Here is a 22,039-nt window from a genome sequence, read left to right on the forward strand (position 1 = left end):
TGACTAACAATACTACTTATTGATGTATGGGTCATATTACTGACCCCTTTTATCTTATAACTGCAATATGTAGCTGAAGTAAATGTAGCAATAACACTGAGCAGAAATATTCCGTTACAAGGTAAAGTAATGCATTCAAAAGTTACTTGATTAAAAATAGTTTACTCCACATAAAAAGCCAAATTAAAAAGATGGGTAAAAAATTGAAAAATAAATAAAAATGGAAAAACTCAAGTAATGTACAAGTACCTCAAAATTGTACTCAACTGCAGTACTTGAGTGAGTAAATGTACCTAATAGTCACTTCCAAACAGTGCTAATAATCAATATTATGTACTGCAGTTCCTCCATCTGTCCGCTGGGTGGCGGTAGCGCGCTACAACGCTGTTTGCCGACCTCCATAAAAAACCTAAACGAAGCCACGCCATTGAGCCATAAATCATCAATGTGTCCTGCTACGAGAGGCGCTAAATATGTTCATCTTTAGGGGGACTGCTGCTCCAAAAGAGTTGTGACAAGTTTCTACAGGCGCACTTTGTTTTGATTTGTGTCTTTAGTCGCTGTGAGTGGATGAAATGAGTTTAGCAGCAGTGAAGAGTTAACGTGTGTCTGTGTACATCACAGCGTATCCTGGATCAACTTGACCAAAACAACCCTACAGACAACCATGACTCCCAAGAACTGGTCTGCTAGAGTCGCATCGGAGATCGCCACCGCAAAAGAGAGATTATTACGCACGAGGGGAGGCTCATTATGTTGAAGCGGGATTACAGACCGACGGACTGTGTGTGTTTTCATCCAGTCTGCTGCTTCAGCTCGGAGCCAGCGTCCCTCCTCGACTTCCTGTGCGGACCTCCCTCCTACATGCCCCACAAGTCAGTTTGGACACGTAGCTGTAAAGACTGACTGATCCACCTCGCAGAGAGACGGTATCTCCGAGTCATGTCCAGGTCAAGTCGGAGGTACAAGCCTCTGCAGCAGGGCAACGGCAGCGGCTCTTTCCCCGGCTGTGACCGGGTGCGGATGCCCCGGGCCCGGGTACTGCTGCTGTGTCTCCTCGCTGTCCTGGTGCTGGCGGTGGTGCTGGGTGTCTACCTGTCCAACGACACCAGCAATGGACATGTGAACCGCATGCCAGCTGCAGACCTGACCAAAGACAGGGTAAGAGTAAACACAGACTGTGAACCTTGTCTGCTGTGGGACTAGTTTGTTGCTCAAAGTGACTGAAATGTAATAGTCAAATTCAGGATGTTGTCACTCCGGTTGTACAAGTAACTGTGACACTGTTGTGAAATTATATGGCTCCATTACATAAAGCAATAAAATGTATAGAACAGCAGGAATAAGGTGCATATATCTATATATGCACATGATATAGAGACTTATAAACACAGAATGTGATAGAAGTTAACTACAAAGTTAGAGAGCAGAGGATTTGTGCAAAAGCAACAAGAATATACACAGCAATACAAACCGTGTGACATCAAAATGTATAAAAGCAATAAAAAGCATAAGAAGGTGCAGGTGCAGCAGGAAGGTGTGTAACAAAGAACCAGATTGTGTTGCTCCATTGTCTGGACTTCTGTCCCGGTAACCAGATATAAGACGTGTAGACGTTAAATCGTCTCACTACAACAACTGTACAGAACTTGTTGTTTTGTGTTTTGTTGACCCTTTGTTTATGTTGGATACATTAAAAGGGTCAGAGTAGATCACTGACAGCCTCACAATGATGACACGTATGAAAAAATACAGGAAATCCCTCCAGATGACTTCAGTAGCTCTTTTTTTGGAAAGAATAAATCACCCTATAATGATGGGGGTGGTTTTGCAGACCAACCAAAGCAGGCCCTGCTTTGTAATTATTTCAGACAAATGTCTCTTGTAGGTTAATTTTGGAAAATGAGGAACTGTGCAAGATTTTCTTTTTGTGGTATGACATCTCACTTAACAGTGCACATCCTGTGACGTGACTATTAGGGGTCGACCGATATGAGTCAGTCAAGGAGACTGGAAACTGATATTTGCGACGGATATTCATTTACAGTAAAAATGAAACTCTTTGTGTCAAAATTTCAAACAACCAGTGATGAAATAAACCAAAGTGCAATTTTCTCAAGTACAATTTTGAGGTACTCGAGTATTTCCTTTTTCTGCTACTTTGCGTTTCCTCTCCACTACATTCATCTGATAAATTTAGTTACTAGTTACTTTGCAGATTGTGATTATTCAGTGTTTATAGGTTATTACTTGTGACGTGTTACCAATTAGATAGTGTTGTGATCGGGACATTGTGTGAGAAGATGCTGCCTCAGAGCCAAAGCGGCGCACTTTTAAATTAGTTTATTTTATCGGCAGTCTGACAGAAAAATCACTGATTTATCATGTCAGTATCAATATTCTCTGGTTCCAGTTGAGAAACTTTGCTGCTATATCTTTAAAAATCCCCTCCTGTTAGCTTTTTCACACTGCTCTGCTTTGAGTAATAATCTGTGAAAGGTTACAAAATGTTATTCCTCAAAAAAATTCTCAAAATTCAGAATCTGTGACACATATTCTTGACTTCAGAAGTTTCGCTGCTGGACGCAAGATGTCGCCTACATCACTGAAAAGTCTGTTCTCAGTGTTTGTGCACTCAAGTCTCCAAATCATTCTTTTGTAAATTGCAGACTGCACCATGATTGGAAAGAAAAATCCTGCTGGTACGAACACGTGTTTAGCGCAGATTAAAGGTGATTACAGAGAAACTGTCCGCCTCTGCAGATGAATGTGGAAACAGCCGCCCAGTGTCAAACTCTGCATAAACATCATTCTGCACAGAGAAGATATTAAAAGCAAAACACATTTTTGACTGGAGAGGAAAGTATATAAGCAATCTGATGCCTCATCTTGGATGTTAGGACATTGTGATGCACATTGTTCACAATCTTCTATCATTTAATGGACCAGGCGATAATAATTGGCAGTAAAAGTAATCGTTTGTGTTCGATGTAGTTCATTTGTCCCTTCAGTATGATCCAATACTTGCCAAGTAGATTTTCTTCATATAGTGCTAGATCACTAATTTGCCTCAAAGGGATGTAACAGAAATAGCAAACTCTAGTTTTGGGTCCTCAATTCAGACAAGGAAAACACGAAAAAATTAACATTAATGAGGGGCAACTTCAGGAAGATAAGTGTTAGGTAACTAAAGTGCACATATGAAGAAAATGAATCAGAGAAGACGTGGCGCAAGTTTTTGTAGAACCTGACGACTAAACCTTATCTCTACCACAGCGACCTGGAAAGTGTTTGTCAAGATACGTCACTTTTGTTGATGCAGCGTTGTTCTCAGTGCTGCCTTTGGTTCACTGAATTCTCCCACATTTCCTTCATAATCCTCATAATTTTATCTCCTGTCCGTCCAGTTGTCCCACAAACCCAGCAAGTGCTCTCCAGCTCAGATCCGCCGTCTGGCCTCTCAGGTGGACGGTACTCGCCTGTGGGAGACTCACCTGAGGCCCATTCTAATAGAGCGGCTCCCGGGAACACAAGGCAGCCTGGCAGTACAGCAGGTGTGTGTAAATATTTATAGCTTCCTCCTCCTCTGTACACATTCTCTCCCTCTAAATCTAATCTTGAATCCCCCTCCTCTCTGCAGCACATCACCTCCACTCTGTCTTCGCTGTCTGCTGGCTGGGCCGTCGACTTAGACTCCTTCCAGTCTTCGACGCCCCGAGGCCAGGTCACATTCACCAACATCGTTGCCACTCTGGACCCTTCGGCCCCTCGCAGGCTGCTCCTGGCCTGTCACTATGACTCCAAGGCTCTGCCTCCGGACCCACGGGCCCCAGAGAAGGTGTTCCTCGGGACCAGCGACTCAGCAGTGCCCTGCGCTATGATCCTGGAGCTTGTCACCTCGCTGGATGCTCAGCTTAGATCATTCAAACAGCAGGTATGTGCTCGTGTGTGTTTTCTGACATGTGCATACAGAGACTAGTTGGTTTCCTATTTGTGTGATTCGTTACTGTGTTTCCTCCTATGATGAAGAGATGCTGACAAGAGTAGATTGTCTCCTTTTTTCCCTCTATTGTCTCATCCCCCTCCTTGCCCCTACGCCTGCAGTACAGGAAAGAAAATGCTGACTCCTGACTCCTACTTTCTTTGCAGCAGTCATCTGTATATAGCAGCAGCCCCCCCAGAGGCTGTGATTTATGTAGTTACCGTAGAAACACACACTGCAACATCGCTGCAGAAACAGAAACCGGCCTCAGCTGCTGCTTCCTCTAAAGTGCATTTTAATCTGATTTCCTCCCAGAAACTTCCAGTGTCTCTTCAGCTGGTGTTTTTCGACGGCGAGGAGTCATTCGAAGAGTGGACCGCCACGGACTCGCTGTACGGCTCCCGTCACTTGGCCGAGCGCATGGCCAACACGCCTCACCCCGCGGGCTCGGCTCACACCACCATGCTTCAGGCCGTGGTGAGGAAACTGTGTGCAGAAATACAACGGCCTTTATGGTTACCCTCACATCCTGATGCAGACACACAGTCTAAATTATGTATGAGCAGGCTGAATTTAGCAGACTGCTTAAAAACCGGTTTTACAATAGCTGCAGGCCATTCATGTCTGTATGGAGTTATTCTAAATTTAACAGCTCAAATCTGACGACTTCCTCTAACGTCTCCTGCTCATGTAGTCATGTAACCGAAAACAACCGTTTCTACGTGTCACAACATGCACTGTGATTTTAAAAAGACACTCAATATTCAGGGGCCACTTTTCTCCCAGAGTTCATATGGGTGCTGAAAATCCTTGAAAATGCTTGAATATTAATTCCTCCTGTGCAGTGACACTGTTGTGAGGTGTAGTTCAGTACAAATAGTTCCCACATGAAACTGCTCGCAACAAGGTCTGTGGATTATCTCGAGTAATGGGGTCGTTATTTCTGGAAAGAGACATTGCCTTTGAGTTTGTCGGTGAACCCTTTGATTTGTATCTCTTCTGTAGAACGCAATCATGAAACAGTTTTGATCGTTTATAGTATAATAACATCTGATTTGCTGTCATCAATTGAAATAATCGTTTTGAGTGTATACACTGGATATATTTGAATTTACCACAGCTGTGAGGTGCTGGAAAATCTTGAAAAGTGCTTGAATTTACTATGGAAAAGGCGTAGTAACCCTGCTCTCTCTTTTAACTTTGTCTCTAGGATCTCTTTGTGCTGCTGGACCTGCTCGGCGGTCCCGATCCACTGATCGCGAACCACTTTGATAACACGGCGCGCTGGTTCGACCGTCTGATCGCTGCAGGTAAGCACCAGAGCTGCAATGAGCAAACAATTAATCGATTAAATTAATCAGCTACTATTTTTCTCATCAATTAATGAGTTTGAGCAGTTTTTTAAGAAAAAAAGTGAAAATTCACTGATTCCAGCTTCTTAAATGTGAATATTTTCTGGTTTCTTTCCTCCTCTATGACAGTAAACTGAATATCTTTGGCTTGTGGACAAAACAAGACATTTTAGGACGTCATCTTGGGCTTTAGGAAACACATTTCAGCATTTTCTGACATCTTAGAGACCCATCGGCTAATTAATGACTCGAGAAAATAATTGACAATGGAAACAGTCATTAATTACAGCTATAGTAAGCACTGTGTGTGACTTTTTCTTGCATATTTAAAATCCCTCCCTTTTGTTCGCCCCTCACTCCTACAGAGAAGAGACTCCACCGACAGGGTCTTTTGACGTCTCATCCCTCAGAGCAGACGTATTTCAGAAAGGATGTTTACCTCGGACCTGTACAGGACGACCACATCCCCTTCCTTCACAAAGGTGAGTGAAATTTGTTCAAGAGCCTTCAGGCTGCACCACAGAGTTTGTGTCAGGATGTATGTCAGTCATCCTCCTCTTCCCTCTCTTTCACACACATACAGGTGTCCCTGTGCTGCATGTCATCGCCACTCCCTTCCCACAGTTCTGGCACACGCTGGACGACACCGAGGAGAACATGCACCGTCCCACTGTGGTGAACCTCACCAAGATCATGGCTGTGTTTCTGGCAGAGTATCTGGGCTTCTGAGCACCAGACACGGACACATGATTGTGGTGACTAAACTGGAAGCACTAGTGCCGTTTGTCACACTGATGACAAATAATTGCCTAAATGGCATTGCTGAAATGCTCATGGTGAAACAAACTAAATCAGTGTACCAGCTAAAACTTTACCAAAGACTCAGCCTTGTTGGACTGACTAGTCTTCTTGGATTCACGTGAAGAATAAGTTGGAGACACCTGTCCAAATGTCAGGGCATGTGATGCGGACAGGGGGACTTGATTAAACAATAATAACTCTGGGATCGTGGTACTGGAGGAAAAGTTGGGGAGATGTCTGTGAATTAGAGTTGTTCTGCTTCTTTCCTGTGAAAAAAAAAAAAAAAAGAAGCGCAGCAATAGCATTTATTTACTCCGTTACTATGATCGAGATGCACTAATGTCTTCTTGAAGACAGACTCTGTAGCCAACTCCCTGAGCTGCTGTGAACACTGTTCAAACAGTGACAACGGTGAACGACAGCCAGGTCATATTTGTGAATATTTCTATTGAGTTTACCTTCACTTGAGTGACGATCCTCTTGGCCTTACACCCTGCTGTTATTAATGCTACCTACGTATATTATATGGCTCAACTGCACATTTTGTGTCAGTGCAATGATGTTATTCGAGTGAAAATCTACTAAATGTTATTTTACACCATGTAAAAGGTGTAGTGAGACATCTGCAATAAAGTTGAAATGGTTTTATTTGTTTCGCATGGGAATATTTTACCAGCATCATCACATCTTATCTTCCCTTTAACGAGTTGAAGAAGCTGATTGTTATAAATGTGTTGATACCGTGTGGGGACATTGTGTTTAAGGATGAGCTTTACAGCATGTCTGTGAACTGGTACTTTGAATTTAATCCAGATAAATGATGCCTGTGTGGTGTTTTTATGTGCGTTTAAGTCACGTTCCAATATCGTGTTTTACACAGTATTTGTTTTTCTGGCACCAGAAAATTAACTTTGCATTCAAGAAGGGAGCAAAACAAAACAATTAACAGAATATAAGCAAGAAATATAAGTTACAACACAACATTTAAAGGGCAGATTCAAAGGAAGTGACATAGAGGAGGTGGAGGGTGACAGAGGGGTGGAGGTGGTCGCCAGTGGTATCGGCACTGTGGGCTGCCTGGAGGCGAACAGTCGTTGTCGGAGGAAGGGTAGACTTCTCCTGAGGTTCTTCCAGAGCAAGATGTTTGCAAACTAAATGAAGAGATCAGATTAGGACCATCAGAAAAATGCAATGGGTGTCACCTCAGTCAAATATTGCATCGTGTCTTCGTATGACCACAAGGGGGTGCTGTTGTTCAATGTTCAAGGAATTAAAATTAACTAAATAATGTGTAATATACAATTACAAAACTTCTAGTTTAATTTCTACCTTCACTGGTCTCTCAAACAGAAGAACAATAGAGAAATGTTAAGCCCTTCAGTAAAGTAGAGGGAAGAAATACAAAAACCATCAATGGACGAGAAGGCCTGTGCCTGAAAAAGTTAAAATTAACTCTTATAAGTTTAGTTAAACAGTTATTTCTGTATTTATATGAACATTTCCACTGGATTACCTGAAAATGAATAGAAGTTAATATTTTTCTAATCAGTTTATTAACAAACTGCTTTTAAATGAGCTGTGACGCTGCTCCTCGTATTACTCCGCGGTCAACAAACCTCGCTTTTGTTTTTGTTTCTTTATTGATTCTTGATTTAAAGCTAAACAAAAACTGCATGGCATGTTTGAGAAGTCTTACCCTGTTAAGCGAAAGTATAAATATGTAATTAATTAATTATAATTATGTATATAAAAACATTGGTCCATGGCGCGAGACTGAATGGGTGGTCTACGGCTGTGTATCCATCCGCGCCCTGTCCCCCGTGGTTCCTCACAGTCTTGTACTTTGTCGAAAAATCATCTCATCATAGTCTTTTCGTTGTAAAACACTAGACTGTGGGTGTGTAGGGTGTAATTAAATGATTTAAAATGAGAGAACTGCTCAAAAGGCGACCTACTGACCCAGTGACGTCCGTGGTTCGGTCCCGCTGCCGGCGGTTCTTGAACCAGTTGCTGACCTGCGTGGTCGTCAGGCCGGTGGCCGCTGCCAGCTCCCTCTTCTCCCGGGTGGAGGGGTAAGGTGTGTGGTGGTACCACTCCCGGAGAATACTCCGTGATTTTTCCTGTTAGTAAGTTAAACAAAAACACTGAGAAAGCTTTATAAATACCAGCTGGCCTGTGTCTTAAGTTAGTTAGAGGGTAGCTCTGTGATGTTAGTTAAGCTAGCAGCTAAGTTAGCTATGCTAGGCTATCACCACAAAACTAAAATAGCAGTACTATAGTTAAATCAGGTGCTTTAATGAAATCAAAACTAATGATTAAGTTTGGTACTCCATTATGTGGGAGCCCTTTTCCGCCAGTAAAAATAAAAATAGAAGAAAACTTGACCCTTGATTAAAATATATATGTGTGTATGTTTCAATGGACAGTCATAATTATGAGATAAGTCGAAATCATGAGGTAAAAAAGTGATAAATATGGGATAGAAAGTAAAAATTATGAGATAGAAAGTCAATTGTCAGATAAAAAGTTTAAATTGTTTGATAAAAAGCCATAATTATGAGTTCAAAAGTCATAATTATGGGACGGAAAGTTGTAATTTTAAGATAAAAGGTCATAATTACGAGTTAAAAAGTGATAATATGAGATAAAAAGTCAAAATTATGAGATAAATGTCGACTTTTTATCTCCTAATTATGACCTTCTTGGGATCTCATATCTTACCATTGACTTATTTTTTTCATCTTATGTCAGGAATGGGCTTCCATAAAAAATAACTATACTATAGGTCTCAAAAGTCAAAGTAAAAAGGGCTCCTTTTATGACAACTTTATTTGATCATTATTATTGATATAGGAATATCAGATATTACAGTTCTGGTATATTTAAACTACTTTATATTGGCCTGCTATTGATTATGTTAATCTAAAAGTAAAGGACCATATTTTACAGTCAGATGAAATATGCTTTTTTCTTTCATGAAGAAGCTGAATCTGCATACAGCCTAATAAATCTCAGTAGCTCACTTATCATAAAAGTGCCATAAAACCGTACTCAGTTAGTACAATACTTGTGCAAATGTACTGAAACTGTGCTGTAAATGTACCAGAAAGCTATACTAAAGTTGGAGAGCACAGTAAGGAGATTTTGCCTACCTTAAAACAGTAGCTGGTCTCCTCTCCGTCCCAGATGGTGCGTGGTAGAGGAAACTTTCTCCTTACGCGATACTTCCCCACAGCTCCCAGGGGTCGGCCCCTCAGCCTCTCAGCCTCTATGTAGTGGGCTCTGAGCCAGAGCTGCTGCATGAGCGGTTGGCTTCGAGGGGAGAAGTGGAAGCCCTCCAGCAGGGTGTAGAGGTCAATGAAGCGGCCCTGGTTAAAGGCCACTGCGGCTTTAGCCTTCAGCACGCTCTCCAGCTCCCCGGGGGAAGGAGAAGAGGAGAGGGAAGGAGGAGGAAGAGTGTGGAGGAAGCCAGCAAGACGATCTATGCGACCACTTTGCAGAAGGACCTCGCACAGGCAAGCCACCTGTTCCCCTGTGAAGATCATCGCTGTTGGGAGAGGATCCCAAAAAGTCCTGAGATTAAGTCTGATCTCTTCTAACAACCTCTCTCAAGTTTGCACTAGAGAGAGCTGAAGCCTCCGTGGACGAAGTGAACATGAGTGTGTGTGTGTTTATCATGACTCATCATGCCCTGACAAAATCCAATCACAGGTAACCTGAGCCCATCAGGGTTATAACAACACACCATACATCCCTCCTTCTCTTGTGCAAACACATGCAAGCACACACTCACACACATTTTGGTCCTTTGCTATTGTACTGGCATTCACCCAGACGGAGACAGAGTGTGTGATGGTTTTGCCGTGCAGAAGGAAAACACATTTGAATAAAATTATCTTGGCAAATCAGAAGCAAAACCCTGTGACATGGTTTTTTGTGCCAACAATAATTCACGATGCATGAAAACATTCATTAAAAAAAAGCCAAAACAAGGTTTTTTTTTTGTAAATGTAGTTTATTACAATAACATGTAATATAAAAAATAGAATGCATTTGAATACAAAAATGAGAAGAACCTTGAATGACAGACACAAATGATCCCTTTCAAAACTATCAAAAAGTCGATCAAAATACATTATCTTTGGTTACATCTGGAGTCATATACGTTATGTGTCAGGTGGGAGAGAGTAAAACATATCCCCAGCTACAAATGTGCGCAAGCCCACAGAGGCTTCAATGTCTACATACTTTGGTAAGAAATGGCTCATATAAACAAACGCAGGCTATCATATTTTACATATAGGACAGACACATTCCCTTTACCCCAAACTAATTAAAATGTTGGTAAAATTTTAAACTAAAATTGATTTGTCCAAGCCATTTAATAATCTATCCAAAGGCCACTGGGAACAAATGTCCTTTAAATTTATTAGCAAAGAGGTGACCTGTATTTCAAATCGACCTACCTGCAATCAAAATAGATTTCATACATGTCGAGTGTAAAACCTCAGTTTTTCATAACTTCCAAGTGAAAATGAATATCATTTCCTATCCGCTTTTTTTTTTTCACAAGGACTCATTTGTCTTTCAGTTAAAACTAGAAACCGATTGATACATGCTTTAAATAGATTAAATGTACAAAAAAAAGACAAACAACAAACATACCTATAAAAAAACAAACAAAAAAGGACATTATTGTAACTAGAAGTGTGTTTTTGTGTACCATAATTGGCCAAAAGTTTGACCGCTACCTGTGTTAGGACAGTGGAAAGCTCATGATGATTGGCTACAACTGAGAAAGAGAAGAAACATTTCATCAGAAAATCCTATTTTCTGATTTACCTCTTTAGCTTTTCTGTTAACTTGGTATTATTAATGTCAAACTGAGAAAGAAAAGGCAATTTCAGGACAGAATATGAGTTCAGCCACTGTCACAACAACATGGCAGTGCAGCGTAAACATTGTGTGAATGAAAGGTGCAAAATATACAAAAACAGGAGACAGAGCTGTGACTTTACAACCAGAATTGTCACATCATGATTCAATGGACTCAAACAGACAAAGAATTGTGGGTATTCAAAAAAAGGTCCATAAAGTGAATCCCAAAATTTGGTTGGGTATATAGCATCTGTAAAACTGTGTAAAAAGTCAAAACATTTTTTCAAAAACAACAAACCTGTAAGCTTTAAAAAATAAGGCACTTATATCAACAAAACAGAGATTTTGGATGCATTTAACAGACAAAAATATCACTACGTGGGGTCACAGCAAACGTTTTAGTGTCTTTTTCTCATCTCCCAAGTGTACTGGCTTGTCAACTCAGCCATTGTGCGACGTAGTGTCCTATAAAGAACTAAACATGCATTGCATAGAGTACAGACCCTTTTAATTCCTTTGTTATATTTGTAAAAATGGAGCGCAGCATTCTCACTTGAAAACTGCATGAAGTAAATTAAAGGATAAGTTCACCCAAAAACTTTTCATTAACTACTCAGCCTCATGCCGATGGAAAGTCAGGTGAAGTTTTGTAGTCCACAAAACATTTCTGAAACGTTGCAGCAAAACATCGCTGCAGCGTTCTCCTAAACAACTGAAGTAGTTGGGGCACTAAACGGGTCCATGCAGCTCGTCTGGCGTAATCCATGTCTCCGGAAGCCCTGAGCATTGACGTGCACCCCGTTTGAACCATGAATCTAACAATTCGAATCTGGATACAGCTTCAGAGGCAGAGCCCCGTTCATTCCTATAAAAGCTGCTCATTGGAAGCTCAACTTCCTGGGTATAAGATTATCCAGATCCTTTTTACATTTTAAAACAAGTCCCCATCTACTTCAGTTGTTTAGGAGAATGTTGCAACCCTGTTTGGCTGTGAAGCTCCAAAAATGTTTTCTTAACTACGAAACTTTCCATCAGCATGAGTAGTTAACAACTGAATCTCCACTATTGGGGGAATCTGTCCTTTAAAAACAGCTTACTGAAACAAATAAACGTTTGGCTGCTTGTTTCCACCCAGACTTCAGTAACTCTTCATCATAAAATACTGTCGTGTAGCCCTTGAAGCTATGATGTAATGGTGGTTGAGGAAAACACATTTCAAAAATGTTCTACATAAAATCTACCAACTCATCTCAAATCTGTTTGTGAAGAAACTTCACTGAATTCCTGGAGTAATGGTAGAATAATATATTGAGGCTGTGAACAAGTAAAAGAGAACATCCTGAAGCTGTTAGTTCTGGAAAGGCAGGACAATCTCTTATTGCTAGATAGTCTGGTGTGTAGTTACTGCGGTCGATCCACAATGAAGTACTTCTACTGCCAGCAAAAACCACAACACCTCCTCCAAGTACAGCTGAACTTGGTCCGCAGTTCACAAAACTGCAAAGCCATAACGGCTTGCGTAATGTAGTATTTCTTTTTTTAATACCAGGACCTGTAACCGGGCCAAGCAGACTAATCCGTGTTCTGTCTGGATCTGATAAAAAAGGAAAGGCACGTTCGGATTTTTGTAAAAGCCTCTGAGACGCAAAATTCTCAGGCGATATTGTGACGTTGAATGAGCAGGTGAACGTTCCATATAACCATGCCCATCCATGTGACATAGAGCTGCAGAGGAGATGTTTCAAAAGTGCCAGCGAAGACCATGATGTTATCAGGCCATAATGAGAAAGAGTTCATGTTGTTAAAGACATTTATGTCTCAAAGGGATTAAAAATGTGGGATAAAAAACAAACAGCAGAGTCTGTAACCTACTGCTTGTTTCACCGTAAACAGACTACAAGCCCAGCTCATCATCCACAGGGACAGACTGGAGCTGAGTAAGAATCTTAGAGTCCCCATCCATCTCCGCTGGATCCCCCAGTGCTGAGTTGACCTCCACATCCTGCTCCGGCGAGGGGCTTCCCAAGAGCAGCGACTCTCCTCCAGGTAGGCCCAACAAACCGGGGTCTACCGGCAGGTCCCCCTTGCCGCGGACATCAAACAGAGTTAGACTAGCTGAAGTGGAGAGGGGCACAGGGCTCCAGGCTGGTTGGGACAGCTGGCTGCTGGGTGTCACTCCACTGTACATGGGACTGAGGGTAAGCATACTTTCCGGAGTAAGAGTATTCGCCGTTGTCAGGGTGACTGAATGGTCCAGCGTATGAGGGGAAGGGACGGCGGGTGTCCCAGTCTCTGGAGCGCAGTATGGCGGAGACGAGTTGATGAAGTTTAAAGGAGATGATGTGAGGCTGATGGGGGTCGGGGTGGAGGTGATTGAAGGCTGGGAGGCGACAGGAGGGGTGGAGGTGGTGAGAATGGGACTCACTCCATTAGCAGAGATGGGTGAAGCCTCCGGGACTGGTTTCAGGGGTAAACTGGTGAGCTGGATTCCTGCTGGGATGGTCAGAATCAGCTTGCCTTGCTGGACACTCAGGTAGGGGCTTCCACCGAGGAGGAGGTTACCTACAGGAGTGATAAATGACACATTATCAGCACCAAAGCAGCTCTTTACCATTAATACATGGAAGCAGCAGATTCATTTACAGACCAATACTTGTGACATGTGTTTTACATAATAAAGAAAAATTGATGCTGTGTGTATTACAAATCTTACTTTTTATAGTTACTTTCTATTGTTTTGTGTTGGGACCTATTTTTTCCCCCAGTTTTTTTGAGGCATAGTTTCTTCAGTGTGTTTTGGTACAATGTTATGGGTTAAATTGCTTGCTGTATCTGTATTTCTTCTGTATATTGACTTATTGTCACTTGTTTATCACTATTTTTAAGCAAAAATGCCAAATACCCTGTGATTCAGATTATCAGTTGTGAGGGTTTTCTGCTTTTCTTTGTCTAATGTCATTATAAATTGAATATATGAAGGTTTTGGACTGATAATAAGACAAAACAAGAAACCCAACAACAACACCTTGGAGTAAACTTTGATGGGCATTAGTGTTGTCAAAAGTATCACAGTATTGATAAATATAATTACTGAATATTTGAAATGGTTTCAATACTTCAGTGCTAGCTGTGATTTTTCGCTCTCCTCTCCGACAGTGAGTTGACACATGCACCGCTGTAGTGCCCACATAGTCCCACCTAAAGAAGTAAATTAACTTAGATGCTGTTGTTATTAACCCACAGTACAGAAGCCTTGTTATATTTATCTTTTAATACAAATCAGAAATTGTCTGGTCCCCTTTGCTCGATTCAGGAGCCTTCTGACTGGCTTGGAGCAATTTGAATAGAGATGTTTTCTTTTGACTGTTGTGTGGTTGGTTTGTTTTGTATATGTATGATATATGTATTGTATTATATGTATCCCTGTCTTGAATAAAGGCTGGTGATGAATTTCCCAAAACCAGAGGTCAGATCTACAAATTGTTTTCATCTGACCAGTAGTCAAAATCTTAGAGATAATCAGTTTATATCATTATATATGACAAATAAAGACTTGAAATCCTCACATTTGAGAGGCTTCAGAGCAGTTCATTCTTTGACAGTTTTGCTTGTTAAATTATTAAAACACTTTTTCACAATTTTCAGTTGCCTTGCTGCTGGCTACATTTGCAAATATCTACCGACTTCAGTGTACCTGGAGGAGCAGAAGGCAGCTGAATGATCCCAGAGTTGAGGAGCTGCATACCAGGGGCCACACTGGTTGGGGGACCCACACTCTGAATGGGCCTCAGCTGGTTTATCCTGAGTGGGCCCTGTGCGATGCCTGCCCCTGCAGGAGCTGATGTCAGGATCTGTAAGGGCACTCCAGCGGAGGGGATGGAGAGAGAAGGACTGGCAGGTACTACTTGTGGGAAAGAGATGGTGGATGAAGTTTGGATGGGGGAGACGGGGACCAGCTGAGGCATGGAGAGGGGGACTAGCTGAGCCGGTGTGGTGCCTTTGGTTTGGGGGACGGGGACTACTTGTGTCGGGGAAGAGATGGATATAACTTGCGGGACCTGGATTTTGGCAGATGTGGAGTTTGTGGTTTGGTCCCCCAGCTGGTGTGCCGTTCGCTGTGAGAGCTGATTGTTCAGCTGTGAGATGGAGACTATGGTTGTAGCACCTTCAGGCAGACTTGTTGAAGGATCCTGCTGCTGCTGCACCAGCCTGGTGCCTGTGTTCACCGTCTGGCTTTGGAACTGATGAGCTGGCGATGTGAGCGGGGATACTGGGACCAACTGAGGGCACTGGGACACCTGGGCTCCTGAAGAGTGCTGGACCAGCTGGGAAACTGGTATACCCTGGATGGAAGGCACAACCTGGGGCAGAGAGAAGACCTGAGGGGTGGAGTTGGTGGAGGAAACCACAGAGCTACATGGGTTTAACTGGGAGCCAGAGGTGGCAAAGACAACATACTCCCCTTGCTGACTGGAGAGAGACACAGAGGAATTTGAGACTACCACGCCTGCAGATGACATAGAGGCCGGGAGGGTGAGGGACTCCTGGGTGTTTTGTGTTAAGACTAGTGAGGGGAGACTGGTAGGAGAGGACAGAGTTGGTGAGGAGGGGGATAAAGATGAAGAAGAGGAAGATGCTGTCTGGCTGCTGCCCTCTGAATCAGGGACACCTATGAAATCCATTGCATTGTTGCTGTGTGTCTTGGTTTGCAGAGGAAGAGAGATGATGGATGGATGGTTTGACACTGGTGTGGAGTTAGTGCTCAGAACGACTGCTGGAAGACTGCTCCTCTTGGCCTCCATGGATGAAACCTCCCGCTCTACTACAGAAACTGCTTGCTGCACGCTGACGCTAGGTTTGGTTATTACCTGAGCACCGTTCAGTATCAAAGGAGAATTGGTCCCGACAGGACTCAGTGTGACTGTTTGGCAATCGCCCAAGCTTAGCCCGTTAATTATGACACCAGCACCATTACTGGAGATCAGGGAATTTCCATTAAGAAGTAATGACTGAGGGGCAGTGAGAAAGCCGCCGGACCCGTTGAGGATGAGCTGGCCACCTGTGCTACAGGGGACGGCAGACAGGGAGATGATGGACGCTGCAGAGCTGGCAGCCTCCTCTGGTTTTTCAGGGGCGTCGTCCATGGGGCTCGCCTCGTCCTCAGTGCTGTGGTTCCCATCGGACTCACTGGAACAGAAGAAAAATAAATAGGTCAAATAAAAGGGAAAGGTTTGAGGCTTTACAGGGTTGGACAACAGGCTTTATCAGTGCTCAACTTGAACGTGTAAAAACACAAACTATTGTTTCCCTTTGTAAATGTATAGTCCTTTAAACACTTTGTATTTCATTCACGTTCATGGAGCAGACTTTCATCGGTAGAGGATTAAAATTCATATTGTCATGAGAAAGCATTGAAATTAGCTTTTTGTTTCATATTGGCTTTGTGATTTTTAAGAAATGCAGTATGTGTTCCAAAAGTGCATTTACAATTGTCTGGGGATATGTAATTTTAGGCTCAAAAACAGCTGTTAAACTAATAATTCTGTGAAGAAGTGAACATGACATTTTTCACAAAACACCACACCCGCCCTCTGTAGGACATTTAAAGTTATCATAGGTAATAATAGTGGCTTACAAAAACAGTCCAGAGATCCTCAGAAAAACAATATCCTCTGCATATTATATGTAATCAGGGCACCAGCCATCAGGCAAAGACTGGTAAAATATGCAAATGGCTGGTGGATTAGCTTCAGTCTGTATGTTATAATACTCAAGTTGTTTGTTCAGTGTGGACTAAACTAGACTAATTACCTCCACCAAGAAAGTTTTCCCCACGTCCATTTGTTTGTTTGTTGGTTTGTCAGCAGGATTACACAAAAACTACAGTGTGGATTTCCACAAAACTTGGATGAAGGATAGGTCTCGACCTAGAATAGACCCCCATTAACTTTTGTCTAAAGGGAGGGATCGTGGAATATTTTCTCACTTTCTTTAACATGGCGTGACAGCGGTTTTCCACACTTTCCTTTAATTGTAATAAATGTTTTATTTGATATTGGACAAGGCTTGATTAAATTAAAGTGGACTGTGGGGCCTTGGCGTAGGTATGCACTCTACTGGGTGCCTTAACTACAACATTTCAGCTGATCAATGTTTTAACAACCATTTTATAAATATTCATTTAAATACTACTCTCAGGTAACTTTGCAATATCTGTCAAAAGTTGTTGTTGAACCAACTCTGACACACATGCACTGTTGATATACCCTGATTCAATTCCTGTGAAAAGATTTACAGAAGTAACATTTTCATGATAACATCCCTCATTATATGAGTCAGCGATTTATTTAGAAATAAACGTTTGAAATCTTCTAAATATCATTTATCTGGAGAAAGTAAACCAGACCTGAACAATGTCGTCATGTTAAGATTCAAATTATATTATTAGGAATATCAAATACCATTAAATAAAGTTTAACGTTGTCTTGTGTGTTGAACAGATTCTTCAGTGGTCAACTTGTGATTACCATTCAGCTCTATTATTAACCCTTTACAACTGGTTTGTGGTCATTTTTATTATCTCATCTACAAAACTGACCACAGTCTGCAGTGGGTCAGTAAAAAAGGAAGCTGGTCCAGATTCCTAGAAACTCTTGGCCTCTACTTAGTTAATGTGTGTCACAAAACACAGCAGCCCAGTCAACCATACAGATGAACTGTCTGCCAGACCAGATCACCACAAACCCTCCAGCCTGATAAGATATCTCTGCGGTATTCTCTCTTATCTCCTCCTCCTCCTCCTCTCTTCTTGGTATAATAACTCTTGAGATTTCTGAGTGAAAGCAACTTAAAGAGGATTTTGGTTCTCTCTGTTTACCACCCCCACCTTCCCTAACCTCGGTCACCCTGCAGGCCCTGAGCAAGCGGTGCAGGGTTTCAGGAAACTTGAGCCATTGTGGGCGCCTGGATCTCACATTTCATAACAAAGCAACATGCTCCTGGTCTCAGACCTGCATGGCTTGTCAAAAGTCAGCTCCTCTGTCCATCTTCTCACTTGATGCAATGACTTATTCTTTGTTAGTTTGGTTGCTTTGAAGGTTAATGTGTACAAAAGTGTGCCTATGCTCCCCTGCGTGTGGGCCTGTAGGTCTTTGTTTACCATTAAGGTTTGGTCTGGTGGATTAGTCACTATTCTGAGTAACCAGGCATAAAGAAGAAGACATAAGATGCTCTTAACTAAACAAAAGAAAGTTCAGGACAGCTGTTGCCTGTGTAAAGACTTTCACTGAACTCACTCCATAGATAGATATAATGCATGTGTTTGCATTGCCTTGCCTTTTGCTGTGGGTCCCGGACGGGGTCCTGTCCCTCTGCCTGCGGTTCTTGAACCAGTTGCTCACCTGTGTGAGGGACAGTCCGGTCACTTTGGCCAGGTTTTTCTTCTCGTCGGGAGTCGGGTACCTGTTGCTCTTATAGCACTCCTTCAAGGCGTTTCGGGACTTCTCCTTGAAGCAGTACACGGTCTCCTCTCCGTCCCAGATCGTCTTGGGCAGGGGGAACTTCTTCCTGAGCCGGTACTTGTCCACTGCGCCCAGGCTGCGGCCCCGGGACCTCTCCGCCTCCTTGTAGCGGGCTTTCAGGTACAGGTCCTGCAGGAACCCATGGTTAGACGGGTGGAAGGGGTAGCTCTCCAGGATGGCGTACAGCTCCTTGAATTCTTCCCGGTGGAAAGCCACCAGTGCCTGGGCCTTCAGCAGGGTCTCGTTGCCACGTAGCAGCTCGGACGAAGGAGGTATGGTGGATAGAAATCTCCACAGGCGATCCACATTGCCCGCCTGCAGGAGGGCCTCGCACAGACATGATACTTGGTCAGTGGAAAAACTCAGAGCCGACTTCTGGAAACTTTGGAGTAATTGCTCCGAAAGTTGGACCGGATCCTCTTTCTCTTCTTTGGGCTCCGGTGCCGTTGGCTCTTCAGGGCTGTTCTCAGATTGTTCTGTAGACTCCAAAGACAAGGAAGCCATTTTTACTTTAACTTTTTTTTCCTCCAGTAGTTCCTCCTCCTCCTCTCTCCCTCCCTCTGCGGCGCTGCACTCTCTCCCACTCTCCGCCAGTCGACCAGACCATGAATGTGCCTGCAAACCAGCAGCAGTAACGCCCCTTTGTAACCTAATGTCTTTGTTTAAAGTTACTGTTTTCCTCTTTCCACATGCCTGACATTATTCTTTACTCACTCCAATCAGATTAAGATTATTGACTGATTGATTTGTAAAAAAAAACAAAACAAGAAATGACAGACAAGAATAATAGTTTAAAACAAAAACAAAGAAAAAGCATAGAAAACACAATGTTTACAGACAATGAAAAGCAAAAGAAATTGTCAAACACTTGATGACTTTGTTTACATATTCCCAAAGAAGTGAGAAGAAGTATCAATTTATTTAATCCCACCTCTTCTCCAAAAGTCACTCCTAAAAAACCAGCTTCCTTAATGGTCTAAACCTATACCCCAATTAATTTCTCTTAACTTACCTTTTATCTTTGTCATACAAAAATATAAATTAATTTCTCATACTATCCTTATCAAAAATATCGTCATACTGGACAGTTATCTTTTTCTATATGAGTATATTATTATATATAATAAACATATAGGTAATATATGTTAGATTAGATTAGATTAAAGGAACAGTTCATCCAATAATGAAAATTCAGTCTCATGCTGATACAAGGCTACAAGGTAAATTTATTGTCATTTTTTAAATCACAAAAAAAAAAAATCGAGTCATCGCTCATAGATTTATACAGAGGAACTAGATGCCACATGCAAAGATGGCGTCTTTTCAAACCAAGGACGTTACATTAAAACCTGGACACAGTCTTGGAGACGGAGAAAATGTCTCGACTTCCTGCCGATTAAAATTCCCCCGGATCTACCTGGAGCGTGCACACTAGAGACTTCCGGTTTAGTGCCTGGCTAACTTTTAAATTACATGATTTGGCCACTACGAAAACTAGCTACAAAGCCTGGCACTCGTCCTAGGGACTTGATTCAAAGCAGTGAGAATTGCTTGCCTAGCACATACGCCAAAAAAGTTTTCTTCCTGGTTATGCAGCCCATTGAATATGCTCAGTAGAGTTTCCCCCACTGGCCCCGCCTGTGAGTTTCCTCTGGGCCCATACACTTTACATTGTGATCACGTCACAGATTCTTAAATCGCTTTTCTCATTTTATTGGACGTTTTACAAAAATAAAACCTCCATGGATCAAAAATGCATGATAGAACAAGTCATAATCGACCTCGTCTGCAGTTCTTGGTGTCCTGTCATCAGTTTTACAGACATCTCTTTTATAATGGCGGTCTGTGGGGAAAATGCTCTTTGGGCCACAGGGGAGTTTTTTGCTGCCATATCGCGAGTGGCCACGATGCCAAATTGGAAGCACAGCTGAGTGGCACCCTCCTGGGCCTGGTCCTGCTACATCTGTTTTGGAAAATGGAGTACTGATGATGAATTGAGGAGTCTCACAGCCTGGGGAATGAAACTGCTCTATACTCTGGTGGTACGGCAGCAGATATGTACTTCTGTATCTTTTGCCAGATGGCAGGAGGGTGAACAGACTGTGGCTGGGATGGGTTTTGTCTTATAGTTATTGTCTTTGCACAAACAACAATACACCTTTGTTGCCTTTACATTCTGTAACTATATTTGTGTTTCATGTACTGTACATGCATGTATAAATAGTTTATGTCCCATATTTTTATTCTGTATATTTTTGTTTTTCTTTATCTATTATTGTATTATTATTATTTTTATTCTTATATACATTTAATGGAGTCTCTAAGCAAAAGATTTTCACACGAGTGGACTTGTACAACCGGAGTGACAATAAACATCTTGACTCTCAGGGACACAGGTGAAGTTTTTTGCATGTTCAAAAGAATGACGATCACATGTTTATCTAACTTGTTGCGGATTCATTTTCTGCCTATTGACTAATCAATTGATTGAAAAATAGTTTCAGTTTTTCAAATTTGTGGCAGTACTGACTTTAATATTTTAATCCTACTATTATTTATTTTTAATAGCACACCGAAGACATCTTTTATGAGGTCAAACAGACATAATGATCAGGAACTAGTGCTTGTTTTTAATGGCAAATGTTAAGATTCCTGTAAAATACACACCTGCATTCTGAAGAATGTGAGATTTTACCGAGATTAACAAATGGCACATGATTTGTTTTCCTAAAAAGAATAACATTTATTATAATGTAATGAAAAGGGCTGTTAAACGCCAGTGTTTGTTCTGGCAAGTGTTGTTGTCATCCCTGTTTTTCAACCAGATCCTATGTGATTTGGTGTGTCTGTGGTGGTTTCCCAATGCAAATACTGCAAGCATGAATACACACAATTAAGTATACACTAACACAGCATGTCTACTTTGCATTTGTGACACGCCTCATGCTGGGGTTTTTGCAACAGGTCTGCATCCTGCTTGTAGAAAGGAGGGAAGATCCTTGAACTTTAATTTACACCACTTCAGTGCACCAGTGCAAAGACAACGTGTCTGCAGGGGTCAGGACAAGTTCAGAAAATAAATGATAAACCAAGAACTGAAAGCTTATGTTTGTGTGTACAGGCCTTACCCTACTCTAGAAACTGCGTCAAAAACAGCAAATTGCATATTCTTTATGATAAGCTATATGTGCGTTGTTGTCAGATGAGGTGTGAATGAGGCCAGGCAGGTTTGCAGATCTCCATCTCCATCAACAACCGTAGGAATGTAAATCTTCACTGTGGGACTGTGGGCTTGTCTCAGCCCCCCTCTGCTTCTCCCTGCCTGGGGTTTGATCGTAGCACTTTCTCTGATCTCCTCTTTTCTGCCCGTACATGCTCTAGTCTGTTATCTGTGCTGGGGGAGTGCTATAGTTCACGCTTAACATGATTTACAAACAGACTTGTTTTTCTTGTAGGGGGATAACACACAATATAGTTTACTCTGTCCATTGTTGTCAAGTGAAAAT

At 42.1% G+C, this 22,039-nt stretch overlaps 3 protein-coding genes across 3 annotated transcripts; 1 reads left to right on the top strand and 2 right to left on the bottom strand.

The window, feature by feature from the left end:
• Positions 1-428: 428 nt before the first annotated feature.
• Positions 429-6,783, top strand: qpctla (glutaminyl-peptide cyclotransferase-like a). The gene is made up of 7 exons (XM_073493807.1): positions 429-1,161; positions 3,408-3,554; positions 3,641-3,934; positions 4,298-4,459; positions 5,193-5,292; positions 5,700-5,816; positions 5,918-6,783. Exons 1-7 carry the CDS (start codon positions 943-945, stop codon positions 6,061-6,063), a joined length of 1,185 nt encoding a protein of 394 aa, XP_073349908.1. The 5' UTR covers positions 429-942; the 3' UTR covers positions 6,064-6,783.
• Positions 6,784-7,132: 349 nt separating this feature from the next.
• six9 (SIX homeobox 9) lies at positions 7,133-9,680 on the bottom strand. Its single transcript, XM_073494814.1, has 3 exons — positions 9,288-9,680; positions 8,095-8,255; positions 7,133-7,286 (listed from the first exon to the last, which is right to left on the bottom strand). The coding sequence occupies exons 1-3, from the start codon at positions 9,678-9,680 to the stop codon at positions 7,133-7,135; spliced, it is 708 nt and encodes a 235-aa protein (XP_073350915.1).
• Positions 9,681-10,144: 464 nt separating this feature from the next.
• six5 (SIX homeobox 5) lies at positions 10,145-19,053 on the bottom strand. The gene is made up of 3 exons (XM_073492390.1): positions 18,349-19,053; positions 14,708-16,200; positions 10,145-13,575 (listed from the first exon to the last, which is right to left on the bottom strand). Exons 1-3 carry the CDS (start codon positions 19,035-19,037, stop codon positions 12,908-12,910), a joined length of 2,850 nt encoding a protein of 949 aa, XP_073348491.1. The 5' UTR covers positions 19,038-19,053; the 3' UTR covers positions 10,145-12,907.
• Positions 19,054-22,039: the final 2,986 nt, after the last annotated feature.

The sequence above is a fragment of the Pagrus major genome, chromosome 2 (assembly GCF_040436345.1).
Source record: "Pagrus major chromosome 2, Pma_NU_1.0".
NCBI lineage: Eukaryota > Metazoa > Chordata > Actinopteri > Spariformes > Sparidae > Pagrus > Pagrus major.

Coding starts and splice junctions, on each gene's coding strand:
- qpctla (XM_073493807.1), top strand. CDS start 943: ATGTCCAGGTCAAGTCGGAGGTACAAGCCTCTGCAGCAGGGCAACGGC. Junction 3,935..4,297: donor TTAGATCATTCAAACAGCAG/GTATGTGCTCGT, acceptor ATTTCCTCCCAG/AAACTTCCAGTGTCTCTTCA. Junction 5,817..5,917: donor CATCCCCTTCCTTCACAAAG/GTGAGTGAAATT, acceptor ACACACATACAG/GTGTCCCTGTGCTGCATGTC.
- six9 (XM_073494814.1), bottom strand. CDS start 9,680: ATGATCTTCACAGGGGAACAGGTGGCTTGCCTGTGCGAGGTCCTTCTG. Junction 8,256..9,287: donor AGACCAGCTACTGTTTTAAG/GTAGGCAAAATC, acceptor ACTTACTAACAG/GAAAAATCACGGAGTATTCT. Junction 7,287..8,094: donor CGAACCACGGACGTCACTGG/GTCAGTAGGTCG, acceptor CTCTTCATTTAG/TTTGCAAACATCTTGCTCTG.
- six5 (XM_073492390.1), bottom strand. CDS start 19,037: ATGGCTTCCTTGTCTTTGGAGTCTACAGAACAATCTGAGAACAGCCCT. Junction 16,201..18,348: donor TCCGGGACCCACAGCAAAAG/GCAAGGCAATGC, acceptor CTTCTGTTCCAG/TGAGTCCGATGGGAACCACA. Junction 13,576..14,707: donor GCTGCCTTCTGCTCCTCCAG/GTACACTGAAGT, acceptor TCACTCCTGTAG/GTAACCTCCTCCTCGGTGGA.